Source organism: Salvelinus namaycush, chromosome 1, assembly GCF_016432855.1.
Source record: "Salvelinus namaycush isolate Seneca chromosome 1, SaNama_1.0, whole genome shotgun sequence".
Classification (NCBI taxonomy): Eukaryota; Metazoa; Chordata; class Actinopteri; order Salmoniformes; family Salmonidae; genus Salvelinus; species Salvelinus namaycush.
This window is the reverse complement of record NC_052307.1, coordinates 8,888,454-8,905,145: the sequence shown is the minus strand read 5'-3', so window position 1 is coordinate 8,905,145 and position 16,692 is coordinate 8,888,454. Positions and strand designations below refer to the sequence as shown.

At 44.6% G+C, this 16,692-nt stretch overlaps 1 protein-coding gene across 1 annotated transcript in view; it reads left to right on the top strand.

The window, feature by feature from the left end:
* LOC120050324 (semaphorin-6A-like) overlaps window positions 1-16,692 on the top strand; it is a 49,752-nt gene that overhangs the window by 20,311 nt on the left and 12,749 nt on the right. Inside the window, exons 10-17 of the mRNA XM_038996908.1 lie at window positions 601-732; window positions 1,593-1,748; window positions 3,144-3,317; window positions 4,311-4,451; window positions 4,601-4,678; window positions 6,112-6,170; window positions 8,324-8,344; window positions 10,675-10,830. Of these exons, the coding sequence (XP_038852836.1) occupies window positions 601-732; window positions 1,593-1,748; window positions 3,144-3,317; window positions 4,311-4,451; window positions 4,601-4,678; window positions 6,112-6,170; window positions 8,324-8,344; window positions 10,675-10,830 (917 nt within the window). The remainder of the gene's footprint in view (window positions 1-600; window positions 733-1,592; window positions 1,749-3,143; window positions 3,318-4,310; window positions 4,452-4,600; window positions 4,679-6,111; window positions 6,171-8,323; window positions 8,345-10,674; window positions 10,831-16,692) is intronic.

Genomic DNA, 16,692 nt, shown 5'->3' with positions numbered 1-16,692 from the left:
TGCATAATGCATATTGAGAATGGAGAACCATTTAAGCAGGGAGTTTTTTATCTAAATATAAATTATAAAGGAGCTGTAGTACTGCTACATATTGTAAATCCCATTTTATGGCGTTTCTTAGACAATAAGACAATTGCTTGTGACAATGCAATTGAGCATGGTTAATGGGCATTAAAAGTCAATGAAGCGGCTTGGAATTCCTATAAGCGAATTTGATCCGGGCATGAATTGCAGTTAGTGAGTGAAATGAGAGGGAACACATTTTGACTGGAGGTAGCATTCTGAATTTATTAGCTATTAATTTAACCAAGTGCTTTGGCAGCATGGCGTGCCTTTCGCGCTGAACATAGCCAACGCTGGCTGATTACTGAGATTTACAGTCTGGGCCACAAGGTTAGCAGAATAACAGCTCTGTAACCGTCACAATCCTGCCCTTGTACATGATGTCTCTCAATGCCAAGGCAGCTGAAATGCCCCTTTAGAAACGTCCAGGAAATAGACAAGTGATTCAGAGCTATGCTATGCACAGTTTGCACACAGTGGAATCATATCAATTGGACTGAGAAAAGTTCTTTTTTGTGGGGGGTGATGTTTCTACAGCATTCCTGGGTCGGCCGTCTGCGCCTATGACATGGCTGATGTGGCCAATGCGTTCACGGGACGTTTTAAAGAGCAGAGGTCCCCGGATTCCACCTGGACACCTGTTCCTGAGGAGAAGGTTCCAAAACCAAGGTATGCCCCCCCCCCCCCCACACACACACACCAGCAACAAACACACATTCAAAAACACACACACACACACCGGCAGCATGAAAGAAGTTCGATATCAGCAAATGAAGCATGAGATCATTTTCCAGATGGCTGCCTACTTCTACAAATGCACCAGCCTGATCAATCTCCATCTCTGCGTTCCTAATTACCCGGCAGAGAGCAGCTCCTTTTCTCTTGTGAAACGTACGTTTAAAAACCGAGATCTGTGGAGGGGGATAGTACTGTAATTGGTGTCTCTCCCCATATGGCTGGCGATAATGTGGAGCGCAACAGGATACCACCCCTGGTGATTAGCATAATATTATGTGTTTGTGTGAAACAAGGTCAGGTGTTAATGTGATCTGAAATCTACGTCTCGTTTATTCAATGTATTTTCTGTCGACGTTATCAGCAGACAAACAGAAGGGAGTTTTCACAGCGTTGCCCAGGTTTTTATCCCCCACCCTCTTCTGCAGCAGTAGACATGTGATGTGTCTTCGTCTCTGATCTGTCTCTGTTGCTTTTCATGTACTGTAGACCTTATTACATGGTGCAATGTCTATCATGGAAAAGAATTGAATCAGGGCTGGTTTCCATGCCAGGCCACAGAATCCACCCAAGTTATCCATTAAGAAAAGAAAGGTACCGCTCTACCGTAATAGTGCAGCAAAACCTTTTCAATAAAGCTATCAAGAGGTGAGATGTCTTCGAGTGGATCTCCTATCAAAGGCAGCTTCACTTTTACAGGGCCTTCTCCTCTGCTACTCTGTCCTTGTAAAGAGATCAAATGGCTGCTCTCTGACTCCCACTGTTTGATTCCCTGATACTTTCATCCACTTCAGGCCCGGCTGTTGTGCTGGCACGCCGTCCTTAGAGAAGTACAAGGTGTCCAACGAGTTCCCTGACGACACCCTGAACTTCATCAAGCAGCACCCTCTCATGGATGAAGCTGTGCCCTCTATCACTAACAGGCCCTGGTTTCTCAAGACCATGGTGCGGTGAGTATAGCCTCAATAGCTAGGATGCTACTCTAGTTAGCGCGCTAGCTAGGTCTGGGTCATAGGCGGTGTTTATCAAGGTTATACGTGCATTATGCATTACTATATTTGTAATTACCAGTGGTATCATTATATACATAAATCATAGTTACAATTTTTATACAAATGTCATGGCACATAGCAAAGTGTTACGTTACATGTTGTTAAAAGGGTTATATACATCAAAAGCAGTTACTTTTATAAGGCCATATGGTGGAAGGTGGTTTTATTATCTATGTCACAGCCTCGGTGTGTAGTACGACTCTAACACAGGAAGTCAGCCGCAAACTGAATCTGTAACAGGACCTTATCTCATATATACCCCAAAGGGACATTATAGAATTTGAGCTTTTGTTACAAATTGGACTATCAAAATCCTATCAACTATGAAAACCTATTCCATTATATGTTCTAGTGGCTAGCCAGGCACAATCTGTATGGAGGTAGACTGGATTCAAGGATATCCCTCTTGAGATTTTCTATTATTCTGGACATTGTCCTTGAGGTTGTTGTTATTCTTAACGGGACAGAATCATCGACATACTGTAATACTTGAGATTACTGTTATTGTTGATGGTGCAAAACCATGGGCTTAGTGAATACAGACATTCAATGTCATTTCAAACCAGACAGTCTGAGTGGGAGAGAAGAAGGCCTTATCTTACTGATTTGATTGTGATGTGAGCATTTACTCAGATAATGTAAACGATTAAGTCGGCGCTTTCATTCCAGCGAAGGCATACACATGTTTTATATCTCATGACCTTGTGTGAAGAGATCTAGTCTTTCAATGGCAGAATGGAAAAGGATGTGTGGTCCACTAAATTGCTGAAAAATATATTTGTAATATATTTGTTTTTAATCCTTTCCATCTCACTGAATTAATAGCCATGCAAATGTATTTGCATACGGATCTGCAGATTAAACATGGTTTTCATAACAGTAGGAGCTCCATGGTACAAATCTAATTGGAGATACTTAAGCAATAATGCCCGAGGGGGTGTGGTATATGGCCAATATACCACAGCTAAAGGCTGTTCATAAGCACGGCGCAACGCAGAGTGCCTGGATACAGTCCTTAGCCATGGTATATTGGCCATATACCACAAACCCCCTAGGAGCCTTATTGCTATTATAAACTGGTTAACAACGTCATTAGAGCAGTAGAAAATAAATGTTTTGTCATACCCGTGGTATACGGTATGATATACCATGGCTGTCAGCCAATCAGCTTTCAGGGCTCGAACCACCCAGTTTATAATACTAGATAACACACAGTGGAGTTCCGTCTTAAAATTAAGAAATTAGGTATAAATCCATAAACGTGTTCTTCCCGGTGTTCCATATCTGTTCTAGATACCGGCTGACCCGGATCGCTGTAGACAATGCAGCGGGACCCTATCGGAATCACACCGTCGTTTTCCTGGGATCAGAGAAGGGGATCATTCTTAAATTCCTGGCCAAGATGAACAGTGGTTTCCTGAATGACAGTCTCTTCCTTGAGGAGCTCAACGTGTATAACCCAGAGAAGTATGTATTCCATAAGCTAGACACGGTACCCACCACAGCACCACTTTCCCAGCACCACTATCCCAGCACCACTAACCCAGCACCACAGCACCAATAACCCAGCACCACTAACCCAGCACCCCAGCACCCCCTCCCCAGCACCACTACACCAGCCCCACTACAGCAGCACCACTACACCAGCACCACTACACCAGCCCACCAGATGGCTACTCTATCATTTAAAGAGTTTGATCAGGTTACACTCTGCACTGACCACAGCTACTAAATTAAAGAGGCCGGTCCCGGATCTTCAGTAACAGGGGCTCAGACCACACAACTCTACTCTTACAAATGCAGGACGATTAAAGGAAACAGAGAGGGACTGCTAGTCATTCAATCCAGCCTGAGATCTCTTCCTAATACATTATAAAGGGGCTTTTGGAATATTTGGAAAGGAAGTAAATGAGGGGGAAATGTGCCTGGGCCTTGCCAAAGCAAATAGATGAGAGGCATGATGATAGGGTAGAGTCAATGAGAAGGGGATGAGAGGCAGGGCTTTCAAGGTGACAGGCGTTTGTGTTTGTTATCCAACGACGTAGCATCATGTGACATGGGTGTGTGTGGGGTGAACGACAAGCCCCCCCCTTTTCTTCCTGGCATGGGCAGAGCAGTCTCTGGCCCTCAGCCATCTGGCCGGAGCGGATAGCGTAGGTGACTTTGCTGGGTGGGATCAGGATCTGGGTTTGACCACTGCGCATTACATAGTGTAGATGGACTGTAAGCCCTAATTGAGGGCTGTAATGCCCGGGCTGGAGATAAATCCCTCCTCTAGGGTAGATGGATGCTCTGCACGGTGGGATTAGCGTGGACTCTCTCTTATGCCCTGCAGACAAAGATGCTATGGTGGGGCTTTGAGCACCTATCAACAGAGAGAGACTGGGGCTGTTTGAAGTGTTCTGTTAGTGCTGACAACTCCTGCTGTCTGTCTGTCTCTCTGCCCTGCCCCAAATCCAGGTGCAGCATCGACGGTGTGGACGACAAGCGGATCGTCAGCATGCAGATGGACAGCCAGGGACACTCTCTGTTTGTGGCCTTTTCCTCCTGTGTAGTCAAGGTGCCACTTTCTCGCTGCGAGAAACATGGCAAATGCAAAAAGTAGGTTGATAAATTAAACCCTCCATCCATCCATTCTCTTAGTCAGGACTTTATTTGTGCGTTTGTAATGTTCTAACCAATCAGTCTTCAGGAAAATAAAACGCTATGAAGATACACGTTGTGATGAGTGCTGTGTGCGTTTCCTCCAGATCGTGTATTGCCTCCAGGGATCCCTACTGCGGCTGGGTGTCCGAGGGAGCGTGCAGACAGGTGGTGCTCGACCCAAAGTAAGTTACTGCTCACTCCACTATCATACTATCTATTTCACGTACGGTAATCATAACATAATTTGTGCCGTACGATGACTGGTGTCCCCAATGACGTCAATCTAGCTACTGTATACATTTTTAGTTTCTATGATTAGTCACATTTTTGTGGTGCTCTGTATTTTCTTCCAACTGAAAGGGCCATTGAAAAGGCTGATGGAAGGAAAGGGATATTTGCCCTGGGGCTGGGGCTTGGGAGGAGGGGGACTTGGCAGTCACTGTCATTTGTGGCTATATTTATGAAGCAGAATGAGATGTGTTTTGAAAAAAACAGCATATGGAGTTTCGGTGGGAGAAACCCATTTAAGAGATGAAGTCATAATAAAAGGAACAGCTTTTGATGTTAAATTAATTTGATCCCAGGCAAATGATTGGTCTCGCATGCTACAGTACTATATCCTATTATAATTTCTAAAGCCCTGGCCTCTCGACTGTTCTGATTGAGTTTCCACTTTGGAAATTGAGTAGACAGAGGCATTAGGAGGTTAGATGACCTCAGTTTTACTGTACAATATTTCTAAGTGAGTGAGTGAGGATTAGAACGCTATGATCTGTAGGTTCTGTGGCGAGCGATTGAAAGCATTTGGCCGGACGTGTCTCAGTGTTTAAAGGCCCAATGCAGCTATTTGTATCTCAATATCAAATCATTTTTTAACAATTAAGTACCTGTTTTCAATTAAAATGGTCAAAAATAAACTAATATAGCTTCCTAGCAAAGAGCAATTGTCTGGGAGTGGTCTGAGTGGGGAGGGGAAAACAGACCCTAGAGAGTCTCCCTCTCCCTCTCCCTCTCCCTCTCCCTCTCCCTCTCCCTCTCCCTCTCCCTCTCTCTCTCTCTCTCCTCTGACCAACTTATATATGATGTGGGTCTGCTGTTTATTACCAGGTGACATCTTGCACCACCCTCCACTACATAGCATGTGTGATTCCTCTTACTGCATTTCAATGATTGAATCAATACTCTACTTCTGATTTGAAGCCTGGTAAACCAGGCTGTGTAGATCCATCCTCTGATTGTAAGCAGTGGTCCAGGCAGCAGAGGCTGTCATCCTTGACTGTAATCTCCCTGACAGTTGGCCGCTATGTTTCACTGCATGGTTGGTGGTCCTTCAGGAAAGTTGGGTGTGGGCTGCTGGGAGAAAATAGTGTCCACCTTCCTTCCGCTTCATTGGCCTGGTCCCTGGCCCTGATGCGTGTGATTGGACCGTGGACCCATATCGATAGTGAAGGCAGACAGTAGGGTTGTCCTCCTGGCTGGTCCTGTGGTGCCTGATCTGTCCAGGCCTGTGTGAGTTCTGATCTGTCCAGGCCTGTGTGAGTTCTGATCTGTCCAGGCCTGTGTGAGTCCTGTGTGAGTCCAGTCATTCACTATGATGTCTCTGTTCATTATGCAGATCGGCCTTCGAGCAGGACGTGGAGCATGGCAACACAGATGGACTGGGAGACTGCCAAAGTAAGCAGGCCTCTTCCCTCTGTTGATCTGGGCTCAATGTGCCTCTGTCCTGCAGGACAGGGACGTGTCTCTCACCCCACCATACAAAACAGCACACACAAACATTGTACACACACACGCACATACACACGCACACACACACACAGCCCATACTCCCCTAAAGAGTCCACAACCACTCTGTATAGACTAGAGTACATAGCTCTGTGTTGCTTTGTGGTTAATACCGATTAGGGGAATACCAATGAATCAGAAGAAAACAAGAATGGAAAGCCTGTTCACATTCCTTTAGAGAAACACAATAGACCAGAATAGACAGTTCACATTCCTTTAGAGAAATACCATAGACCAGAATAGACAGTTCACATTCCTTTAGAGAAACACAATAGACCAGAATAGACAGTTCACATTCCTTTAGAGAAACACAATAGACCAGAATAGATGAGAATATCCTTTAAAGAAGAACCATAGACCAGAATAGATGAGAATGTCGATAAATATTGAACATGCAATCGATTCTCAATTATTTAGGCCTTTTCACATTGCATTGTTCTTAGCCCTGGACTATCTTACTTATAGCCTAGCATTTGATTTCCAACAGTGATGGTTTGTATAAACCTTGCTGTCTGCCTGTCTAACCTCGGAAACAATGTTACACTTTTAAAATTCGATCTCGCCCCTGTACAGAGAATGCTGCGTCAACTTTTCTGATCCAGGCGAAATCATGCAACAGTATTATTATCATGGATACATCCAATTAATCAATGGAAAAGCTATGAAAACACAGCCGTGCTAAAAACGTTTTGTAATTAACTCGAGTGTACAGTTGCTTTTCTACAACGGGTTAGTTGGCCAACTAAGGCTAACACAGTCACAACAAACCGCGCAAAGTAGCGGCATTTGCGTTGGTTTTACCTGTTTTTCTATTTACCTTTCTTTGTAAAAAATTCTCTTATTCATGATTTTGACTGGCTGAGAAAAGATGTCCTGACACGTTAATTCTTAATAGGACAGTGGAGATGTTGAGACAGACAGAAACATTTGTACAAACCCCCGTTGTTGCAAACCAAATGTTAGGCTAGAAGCAAGGGGAAACAATGTCTACATGCTTTTTACAGTGGAGATCAAGTTAATGAATTGGCTGTCTGGGGCCTCCAGAGTGGAGCAGCAGTCTGGGCATTGCATCGCAGTGCTTGAGGCTTCACTACAGCCCCGGGTTTGATCCCAGGCTGTGCCACAGCCAGCCGTGACTAGGAGACCCATGAGGCGGTGCACAATTGGCCCAGCATCGTCTGGGTTAGGGGAGGGTTTGGCCGGCCGAGATTTCCTTGTCTCATCGCGCTCTAGCGACTCCTTGTGGCGGGCCGGGCACCTGCAAGCTGACTTTCGGTTGCCAGCTGGACGGTGTTTCCTTCGACACATTGGTGCGGCTGGTTTCCGGGTTAAGCGAGCAGTGTGTCAAGAAGCAGTGCGACTTGGCAGGGCCGTGTTTCGGAGGATGCATGGCTCTCGACATTCGCCTCTCCCGAGTCCGTATGAGAGTTCCAGCGATGGAACAAGACCGTAACTTCCAATTGGATATCACAAAAAAGGGGTAAAAAACTAAAACAAAAAATTGGCTGGCTGGGCTGATGGGACACTGGATGAGTAGGGATTTCTCAGATGGAACAGAAAACAATATCCCCATTTTTGCTTCATAGGCTTACCCGTGCAAAACATCGTTTTTTTTGTATTGCTTAGAACACGTCTCAACCAATCATAATGCTTGTTTTAACCAACCCATTGTCGAATATTAATTTACTGCATTACAGGCATCACAAGCATTTGTAAATTAAGTGACAGTGCAGCTTTTGTGATTGGACAGTGAGCATTCTAGGCGTTGTTCTTGACCCTGATTCACACTGGCTATTTTGGCACAATGTTTCTGGGGCTAACCCTGAAAAGTTGATGCTAACCCTGCTCCTGAGCAGAGCCAGCTAGCCCTGGGGTAAGGTGAACATTCGCTTAGCCCAGGGCAAAAATGTCCTTCAGCCCTTGGCTATGGTGCATTGTGAATGCGCCTTTTGAAGAGATGGTTTAGATCATGCCAATGTATTTTTTTTGCTTTTGCTCCTTGAAAAAAACGAATTAACACATTTTTCCTTTGATTTTTTTAGATGCGTTCGTGGCCCTCAACGGTAAGTACCAAACCTGAGGTAATGAGATGATACCTCCCCTCACACGTATTTATTTTCAGCTCTTCCGTTCAATCAATTCTTTGCTCTCATCATAATGAAACCCCGCCCACTATTTCACAAGAAGCCAAACGAGCTGAGCTTTAATTGAAATGTTTCATTTTCTGTATTTTTTTCGTTCCTTTTCTTTCTGTAGACGTTCAGTCCAGTCCTCACAGTCATGAAAGGCCTCGCCATGGTCAGTTTACTTTTGTTTTCCCCCAGTTTGTCATATATAGTGTAATTCTCTAGCATCTAGAACCTTTCCTAATCCACTCCTCAGTGTTCCGAGTCCAGATCTTCCCTCCCCTCCACCCCTCCTCCTGCCCTGTTCTGCTCTGCTGTGAAGGACCTCTAGACTGCGATGCAATAGCATTGATTTGTCCTAACCTTTGTTTCCCTAATTGGATGGATCTTGTTGTTAATAGAAAAGCCTCCATGGTTCACTGTGGTTCACCAGACTCATCAAGGTGCATGAAAATGATGGAGGTTGTTGACAGAGGCTAACACAAGCTCACTGCTCTAGAAGCTCCAACATTTTCCATACAAACCCACAGCACTGCTGCACGGTACCACTAGCTTACAGCAAGCATACTCACGCATACACACGCAGACAGACAGCACATTTCAATTCCACACTTACATCTATTGAATGTGTTTATGCTCGATTCTTGGTGCTGGTTGATTAAACAATTTTCCCTCCAGGCTTATGAAGAAGAATGATAAACACTCTTGATTAGCCTGCAACGATGTCACAGTCCTCCATAGCACGTCACACTTCATCTATACAAGACCAAGCATTCACACTCCCATATGGAATGACAAGAATAGCAATTTTTGGGGGGTGATAACATTCCAGATATAATCCCTTTTCACCCTACTGTGTTCCCCCATTTGTTCCTGTCAGATTTCAGGTGAAATACAAAGCGTTTGTTTTTAAATGCAGCCCTGCAGTTGTGAGTGTTTGTTTCTCCCTGTAGGTATGGCTGTGTATTTGAGGCAGTCAAACCCAAGCGTTTCAGACACAGACTGTTGATACAGTGCTGAAGACGAATGCCCTTTCTTTCCCCCCAGACAAGCCCTCCTCTGTTCAACTTTTTTAAAAAGGAATCTGCACAAGTTGGCAGTTTAGGAATTTCTTTTCCAAGGAGCTGGTACTTTGCCTCTGTATGTGTGTCATCTGACTGAATTGCACTTCCCTTGGCCGAAGAAAATGAATTATAAAATAGTCCTGTCACACTAATCTCTCAGCCCACGGTGCATTGTTAAATAAATCATTTTAATGATTGCCACGCGGAGGCTTGGGGGCTGTTGTGCATGGTAGACAAACGGCAACAATCCCAGCCCCCTACCACCTCCCTTCCTCTCCCTACCCCCACCACCAGCCTCTCAGCAACCATCACCCCCTCATGGGAAAGCGTGTTAAAATGGTTTACTGGGAGCTGGCCTGATTAACATACGAGCTGTTGATTACAGTATGGCTGCTGGTCGCCTGAAAGGAGACTCAAGTTATTGCTCTAAACAGGAGAGACGTGAGGATGGACACTGATAATGGGATTTATTTGGACATTCTTGATAGAGGAGCCACAAAAAGATACAGGCTGGAACCAAGTGAAGGAGAATGAATTTGGATATTGATACAACATAGAAAAATAACAGAGTATGGTATGGACTAGTTTTGTTTTAGTCCAGCTGTAACTGTGGCCAGCAGTGCAGTGTCATTGATGAGTGTAATCGGTATGGTAATTTAGGTTAAAGGACATTAATATCTTAATTACCCCTCATGATTAATTTGGTCATGTTGTTGGGCTTTTTCAAAGCACTCTGCTAAATATAGCTGATGGATTGACATTGAAATGTAGCGGTTAGAGGAGAGCAGAGAACAAAAACAGAAGACAGGTTTGTTAGGGAGGGATGAGGACTTTTTCTTGCTCTTCATATCAAAGGTAAGCCTCCCTGAGGTGATTTTGTGAGAGGCTTTTTAGTCTGAGCCAGCGGCAGCGTGACATGTAAGTGAGAACAGGAGAGGTTCACCTCTCCTGAGCCACATACCCCCTCTCTCTCTCTCTCTCTCTCTCTCTCTCTCAAGTCACAGCTCTCTGGAGATACAGGGCCCAGTAATGAGCTGCCCAGGATCACCTCACCAGGGAGGCAGGAAGGCAGGAAGGGACACACACACTGCTTTGTAACTTCGCACAGCCCATCTGCCCCCCGAAAGAGTGTGTTTGTGTGCATGCGTATATGTGTGTGTAAGAGAGAGTGTGAGGAGAGTTAACCTGTGTTGTGTCCGGCAGGCCATCCCACCCTCCCATTCCCCACCACGGCCCACCCCCAAGCAGGAGGACCCCTGGGTCGGGGCGGCATGGTGGAGCAGGCGGACCCCCCCATGCCCTCAGATAAGAGGGACCCCTATATGGCGGTGCCCTCTCAGACCCAGCAGGACGCCACTGGTAAGCCTTGGAATAGAAGAGTCCATTTATCCTGTGGCAGGGATGAAGTTTACCGTGTCTGCTTCCAGCTGACCAGCCCAGAACTGTAACAGTGTCAGGAGAGAACAAATTGCCTCACCCCGTAGAGAGATTTATTAAACAAAGAGTTTAATGTCCCTGAGAAGATGTAATATACACACCATTACACTTCAGGAAGAAAAAAAATTAAGATTGCAATGTATTTATTTTCACAAGAAGATGGCCCCAGCTTTATCTTGTGCAGGAGCGTGATATGGACGGCCCTTTTTGCCGTGTTAACATCCCAGCTGGCTCAAGGTCACTTTAAGCCCAGACACATAAAGACAACCAGAGAAAACACAGCTGTGATTACACTGATCAATGCCCTGTCCTGTAATAAAAGATAAACCATTAGAAGTTCCATTACATCAAATGTAATGTCTCCCTGGTACATTACCGAAGTCATCTTATTAGATGACTGGCTGCCATGAGTAGATATTGATAATCAATAAGGATGATTAGAGGTGACCGTAGACATCCATAGAACACACGCTCGCACACACATACGCACACACTCCCACACACACACTTACACACTCACCAACAAGGAGTGCAGCTCTGTGTGTGTGTGTGTGTGTGTGTGTGTGTGTGTGTTAGGGTGAAGTCATCATATCTCTCTCTGGGGCGTGGCAGTGTGTGAAGTCTCCTGGGTGGTACTCTATGGCTGCGTCCCAATTCTCTGCCATTCCCTTCTCCAGAAGTGAGCACTTCCCGTTGTGGATTTTAAACGCATTGGATTGGTGAAAACATTGACTGGAAGGAATTCTAGCTTTGCTAAATCTATGCTAGGAAGTTTAATGTGGGAGAAAGGTGGAGAATGGAGATGCAGTCTAGATGAATCTCAGTGAGCTATCTGTTGCTCTCCTCTCGCTCTTTCCTCTCTGGGAGCTGGAACCAGACAACTGTAGCCAGACCAGACAGACACAATGGTGGCAGAGACTACAGCATGCTTAGACAGCATCACTGTGGTGTTGCTACCCTCGTTGCTGTTACCTGGGACCTGACTGGCCCCGTCCATCATGGCAACCGTCATGGCAACCCAGTTCACAGCAACAAGGGCTCACATTCAAACCAAGCTTCTCAGTGTTTTTCTTTTCAACAACAATTTTGCAGCTTGTCTCAGTATTATCAGTTCAATTTCAGCTCATGTTGCTTTTTTTGTGTTTAAAGTGAGCTCTAATATTGCCTGTTTTGGTTGTGTGATTGACTGTATTTGCATGGCTTATTTTCAACTCTTGCTTGACTATTTATTTCCCTGCTTTGATTGTATTAAAGCACCATTTTGCCTCCATGCAGCTTAAAGCGTCCCTGCATGGCAAATTGAGCGCCACTGTCTGCAGTACTCATCTCCTTATGTCCTTATCCTAGAGGTCTTCAGGGGTCCAAAAAGTTGGAATTATTCCAAAATGGATCCGTGGCTTTTCCACCCGACTCGCGATATGCATAAATATATATTTTTTAAAACGGAGAACCGTTCCGAATGGACCCGAGGACAGTCGAGAGAAAGACGGAGAGAAAGAAACCTCCAACTGGGCGCTGCCAGCGCCATCAATAAACAAGCCATATTGGCCAAATGATCCACAGTTACGTGTCCTTAAAAACTGACTAGAACAAATTACAGGAAACCTATTCATTGTGTTTCGATGTGTAGCATATTCCAAACATCATAGTCTATTGGTTTTTACTTGTCCACTTCACTGTTAAGTTGTCGGAGATCTGAGCAATAAATGCATCAGGGCATTGCATGCATATAGGCCTAGTCATCCACTGTATGACATGAATATTAAAGCATATATTAAAGGAGACAAGCTAGCCATGTTCCCGACATCAACATGTATTTCTTAGAGGCTACTACTGCAATACAGATATAAGCATACAGAAGGAGGCTCATTCGTACATTTTCTATCAGAATATATTTGATAAAGATAAGGATTATATTTTTAGATTATAGGAGTAATTTTGGTAGAGCTGAAACATTCTTTCCCACCTCAAGCTCAACTGTTGGAGTCAGTTGGAGTGCTGGTGCGTACTGCCTTCATAGGCCGGCAGTAGCTAAGACAAATAATAGCCAGCTGGTGCGTACTGCCTTCATAGGCCGGCAGTAGCTAAGACAAATAATAGCCAGCTGGTGCGTACTGCCTTCATAGGCCGGCAGTAGCTAAGACAAATAATAGCCAGCTGGTGTATACTGCCTTCATAGGCCTGCAGTAGCTAAGCCTAATAATAGCCAGCTGGTGTATACTGCCTTCATAGGCCGGCAGTAGCTAAGCCTAATAATAGCCAGCTGGTGTATACTGCCTTCATAGGCCTGCAGTAGCTAAGCCAGATAATAGCCATCTGGTGCGTACTGCCTTCATAGGCCGGCAGTAGCTAAGACAAATAATAGCCAGCTGGTGCGTACTGCCTTCATAGGCCGGCAGTAGCTAAGACAAATAATAGCCAGCTGGTGTATACTGCCTTCATAGGCCTGCAGTAGCTAAGCCAAATAATAGCCAGCTGGTGCGTACTGCCTTCATAGGCCGGCAGTAGCTAAGACAAATAATAGCCAGCTGGTGCGTACTGCCTTCATAGGCCGGCAGTAGCTAAGACAAATAATAGCCAGCTGGTGCGTACTGCCTTCATAGGCCGGCAGTAGCTAAGACAAATAATAGCCAGCTGGTGCGTACTGCCTTCATAGGCCTGCAGTAGCTAAGACAAATAATAGCCAGTTGGTGCGTACTGCCTTCATAGGCCTGCAGTAGCTAAGACAAATAATAGCCAGCTGGTGTATACTGCCTTCATAGGCCTGCAGTAGCTAAGCCAAATAATAGCCAGCTGGTGCGTACTGCCTTCATAGGCCGGCAGTAGCTAAGCCTAATAATAGCCAGCTGGTGCATACTGCCTTCATAGGCCGGCAGTAGCTAAGCCTAATAATAGCCAGCTGGTGCATACTGCCTTCATAGGCCGGCAGTAGCTAAGCCTAATAATAGCCAGCTGGTGTATACTGCCTTCATAGGCCGGCAGTAGCTAAGCCTAATAATAGCCAGCTGGTGTATACTGCCTTCATAGGCCTGCAGTAGCTAAGCCTAATAATAGCCAGCTGGTGTATACTGCCTTCATAGGCCGGCAGTAGCTAAGACAAATAATAGCCAGCTGGTGTATACTGCCTTCATAGGCCGGCAGTAGCTAAGCCTAATAATAGCCAGCTGGTGTATACTGCCTTCATAGGCCGGCAGTAGCTAAGCCTAATAATAGCCAGCTGGTGTATACTGCCTTCATAGGCCGGCAGTAGCTAAGCCTAATAATAGCCAGCTGGTGTATACTGCCTTCATAGGCCTGCAGTAGCTAAGCCTAATAATAGCCAGCTGGTGCGTACCGCCTTCATAGGCCGGCAGTAGCTAAGCCTAATAATAGCCAGCTGGTGCGTACCGCCTTCATAGGCCGGCAGTAGCTAAGCCTAATAATAGCCAGCTGGTGCGTACCGCCTTCATAGGCCGGCAGTAGCTAAGCCTAATAATAGCCAGCTGGTGCGTACCGCCTTCATAGGCCGGCAGTAGCTAAGCCTAATAATAGCCAGCTGGTATATACTGCCTTCGTAGGCCGGCAGTAGCTAAGCCTAATAATAGCCATGCTACACCAAACCTTCACAAAGTTGCTTAACTTTAAAAATGAATTAAAGTAATTGTTTCTATGGAAAATATGAACAGGTTATTAAATTGCGTCATTAAATTAATTACGAACAAAGGTGATTGCCTACCGTAGGGCCTACCCAACAAATGACACCAATGCTATTTATTTTACGACAGGCCTAATTTTAACCTTAAAATACACTGAACAAAAATATAAACGTAACATGTAAAGTGTTGGTCCCATGTTTCATAAGAGGAAATCAAATATCTCAGAAATGTTCCATATACACAAAAAGCATATCTCAAATGTTGTGCACAAATTTGTTTACATCCCTTTTAGTGAACATTTCTCCTTTGCCAAGATTATCCTGACAGGTGTGGCATATCAAGAAGATGATTAAACAGCATGATCATTACACAGGTGCACCTTGTGCTGGGGACAATAAAAGGCCACTCTAAAATGTGCAGTTTTGTCACACAACATAATGCCACAGATGTCTCAAGTTTTGAGGGAGCATGTAATTGGCATGCTGACTGCAGGAATGCCCACCAGAGCTGATGCCAGAGAATTGAATGTTCATTTCTCTACCATAAGCCTCCTCCAACGTCATTTTAGAGAATTTGGCATTACGTCCAACCGGCCTCACAAGCTATTCTTGTCTATTAATGTTCTGTATTATGTTATGTTTCATGTTTTGTGTGGACCCCAGGAAGAGTAGCTGCTGCTTTTGCAACAGCTAATTGGGATCCTAATAAAATATCAAATACCAATCGCAGAACACGTGTATGGCGTTGTGTGGGCAAGTGGTTTGCTGATGTCAACGCTGTGAACAGAGTGGCCCTTGGTGGAGGTGGGCTTATGGTATGGGCAGACATAAGCTACGATACAATTGCATTTTTATCGATGGCAATTTGAATGCACAAAAATACCATGCTGAGATCCTGAGGGCCGTTTTTGTAAGGTATCTCTGACCAACAGATGCATACCTATTCCCAGCCATGTGAAATCCATAGATTAGGGCCTAATGAATTGATTTCAATTGACTGATTTCCTCATATGAACTGTAATTCAGTAAACTCTTTGAAATTGTTGCATGTTCTGTTTATATTTTTGTTCAGTGTAAATATGGAGCACAACATTAAAGACAAAAGTTCATTTAGCCAACAAAAATATCTCAACAAAATGAAACACTTTTTGAAACACAACACTTTTTGCATAGGCTATTTAAATAACTTGTTTAGATGGTTAAATTGGCCTACAATAATAATAATAATAATTTACAATAATAATAATAATGACTAAACAATTGATAATAAATACAAAAATAAATCAACGGTAGAAAATTGCATCAAACCTCAATAGCGAGTTGCACACAGTCCAGAAAAGTGCATCAAACCTCAATAGCGAGTTGCACACAGTCCAGAAAAGTGCATCAAACCTCAATAGCGAGTTGCACACAGTCCAGAAAAGCGCATCAAACCTCAATAGCGAGTTGCACACAGTCCAGAAAAGTGCATCAAACCTCAATAGCGAGTTGCACACAGTCCAGAAAAGTGCATCAAACCTCAATAGCGAGTTGCACACAGTCCAGAAAAGTGCATCAAACCTCAATAGCGAGTTGCACACAGTCCAGAAAAGCGCATCAAACCTCAATAGCGAGTTGCACACAGTCCAGAAAAGTGCATCAAACCTCAATAGCGAGTTGCACACAGTCCAGAAAAGTGCATCAAACCTCAATAGCGAGTTGCACACAGTCCAGAAAAGTGCATCAAACCTCAATAGCGAGTTGCACACAGTCCAGAGAAGTGCATCAAACCTCAATAGCGAGTTGCACACAGTCCAGAAAAGTGCATCAAACCTCAATAGCGAGTTGCACACAGTCCAGAAAAGTGCATCAAACCTCAATAGCGAGTTGCACACAGTCCAGAAAAGTGCATCAAATCTCAATAGCAAGTTGCACACAGTCCAGAAAAGTGCATCAAACCTCAATAGCGAGTTGCACACAGTCCAGAAAAGTGCATCAAACCTCAATAGCGAGTTGCACACAGTCCAGAAAAGTGCATCAAACCTCAATAGCGAGTTGCACACAGTCCATTCGGCTGCACCAATGTTCTTCTAATCTTTGTCCACTACAATATTAAAACTTGTCCCCGAGGACATTCCCCTTGTCGGCTCCTATTCACTATACTCTTTCTC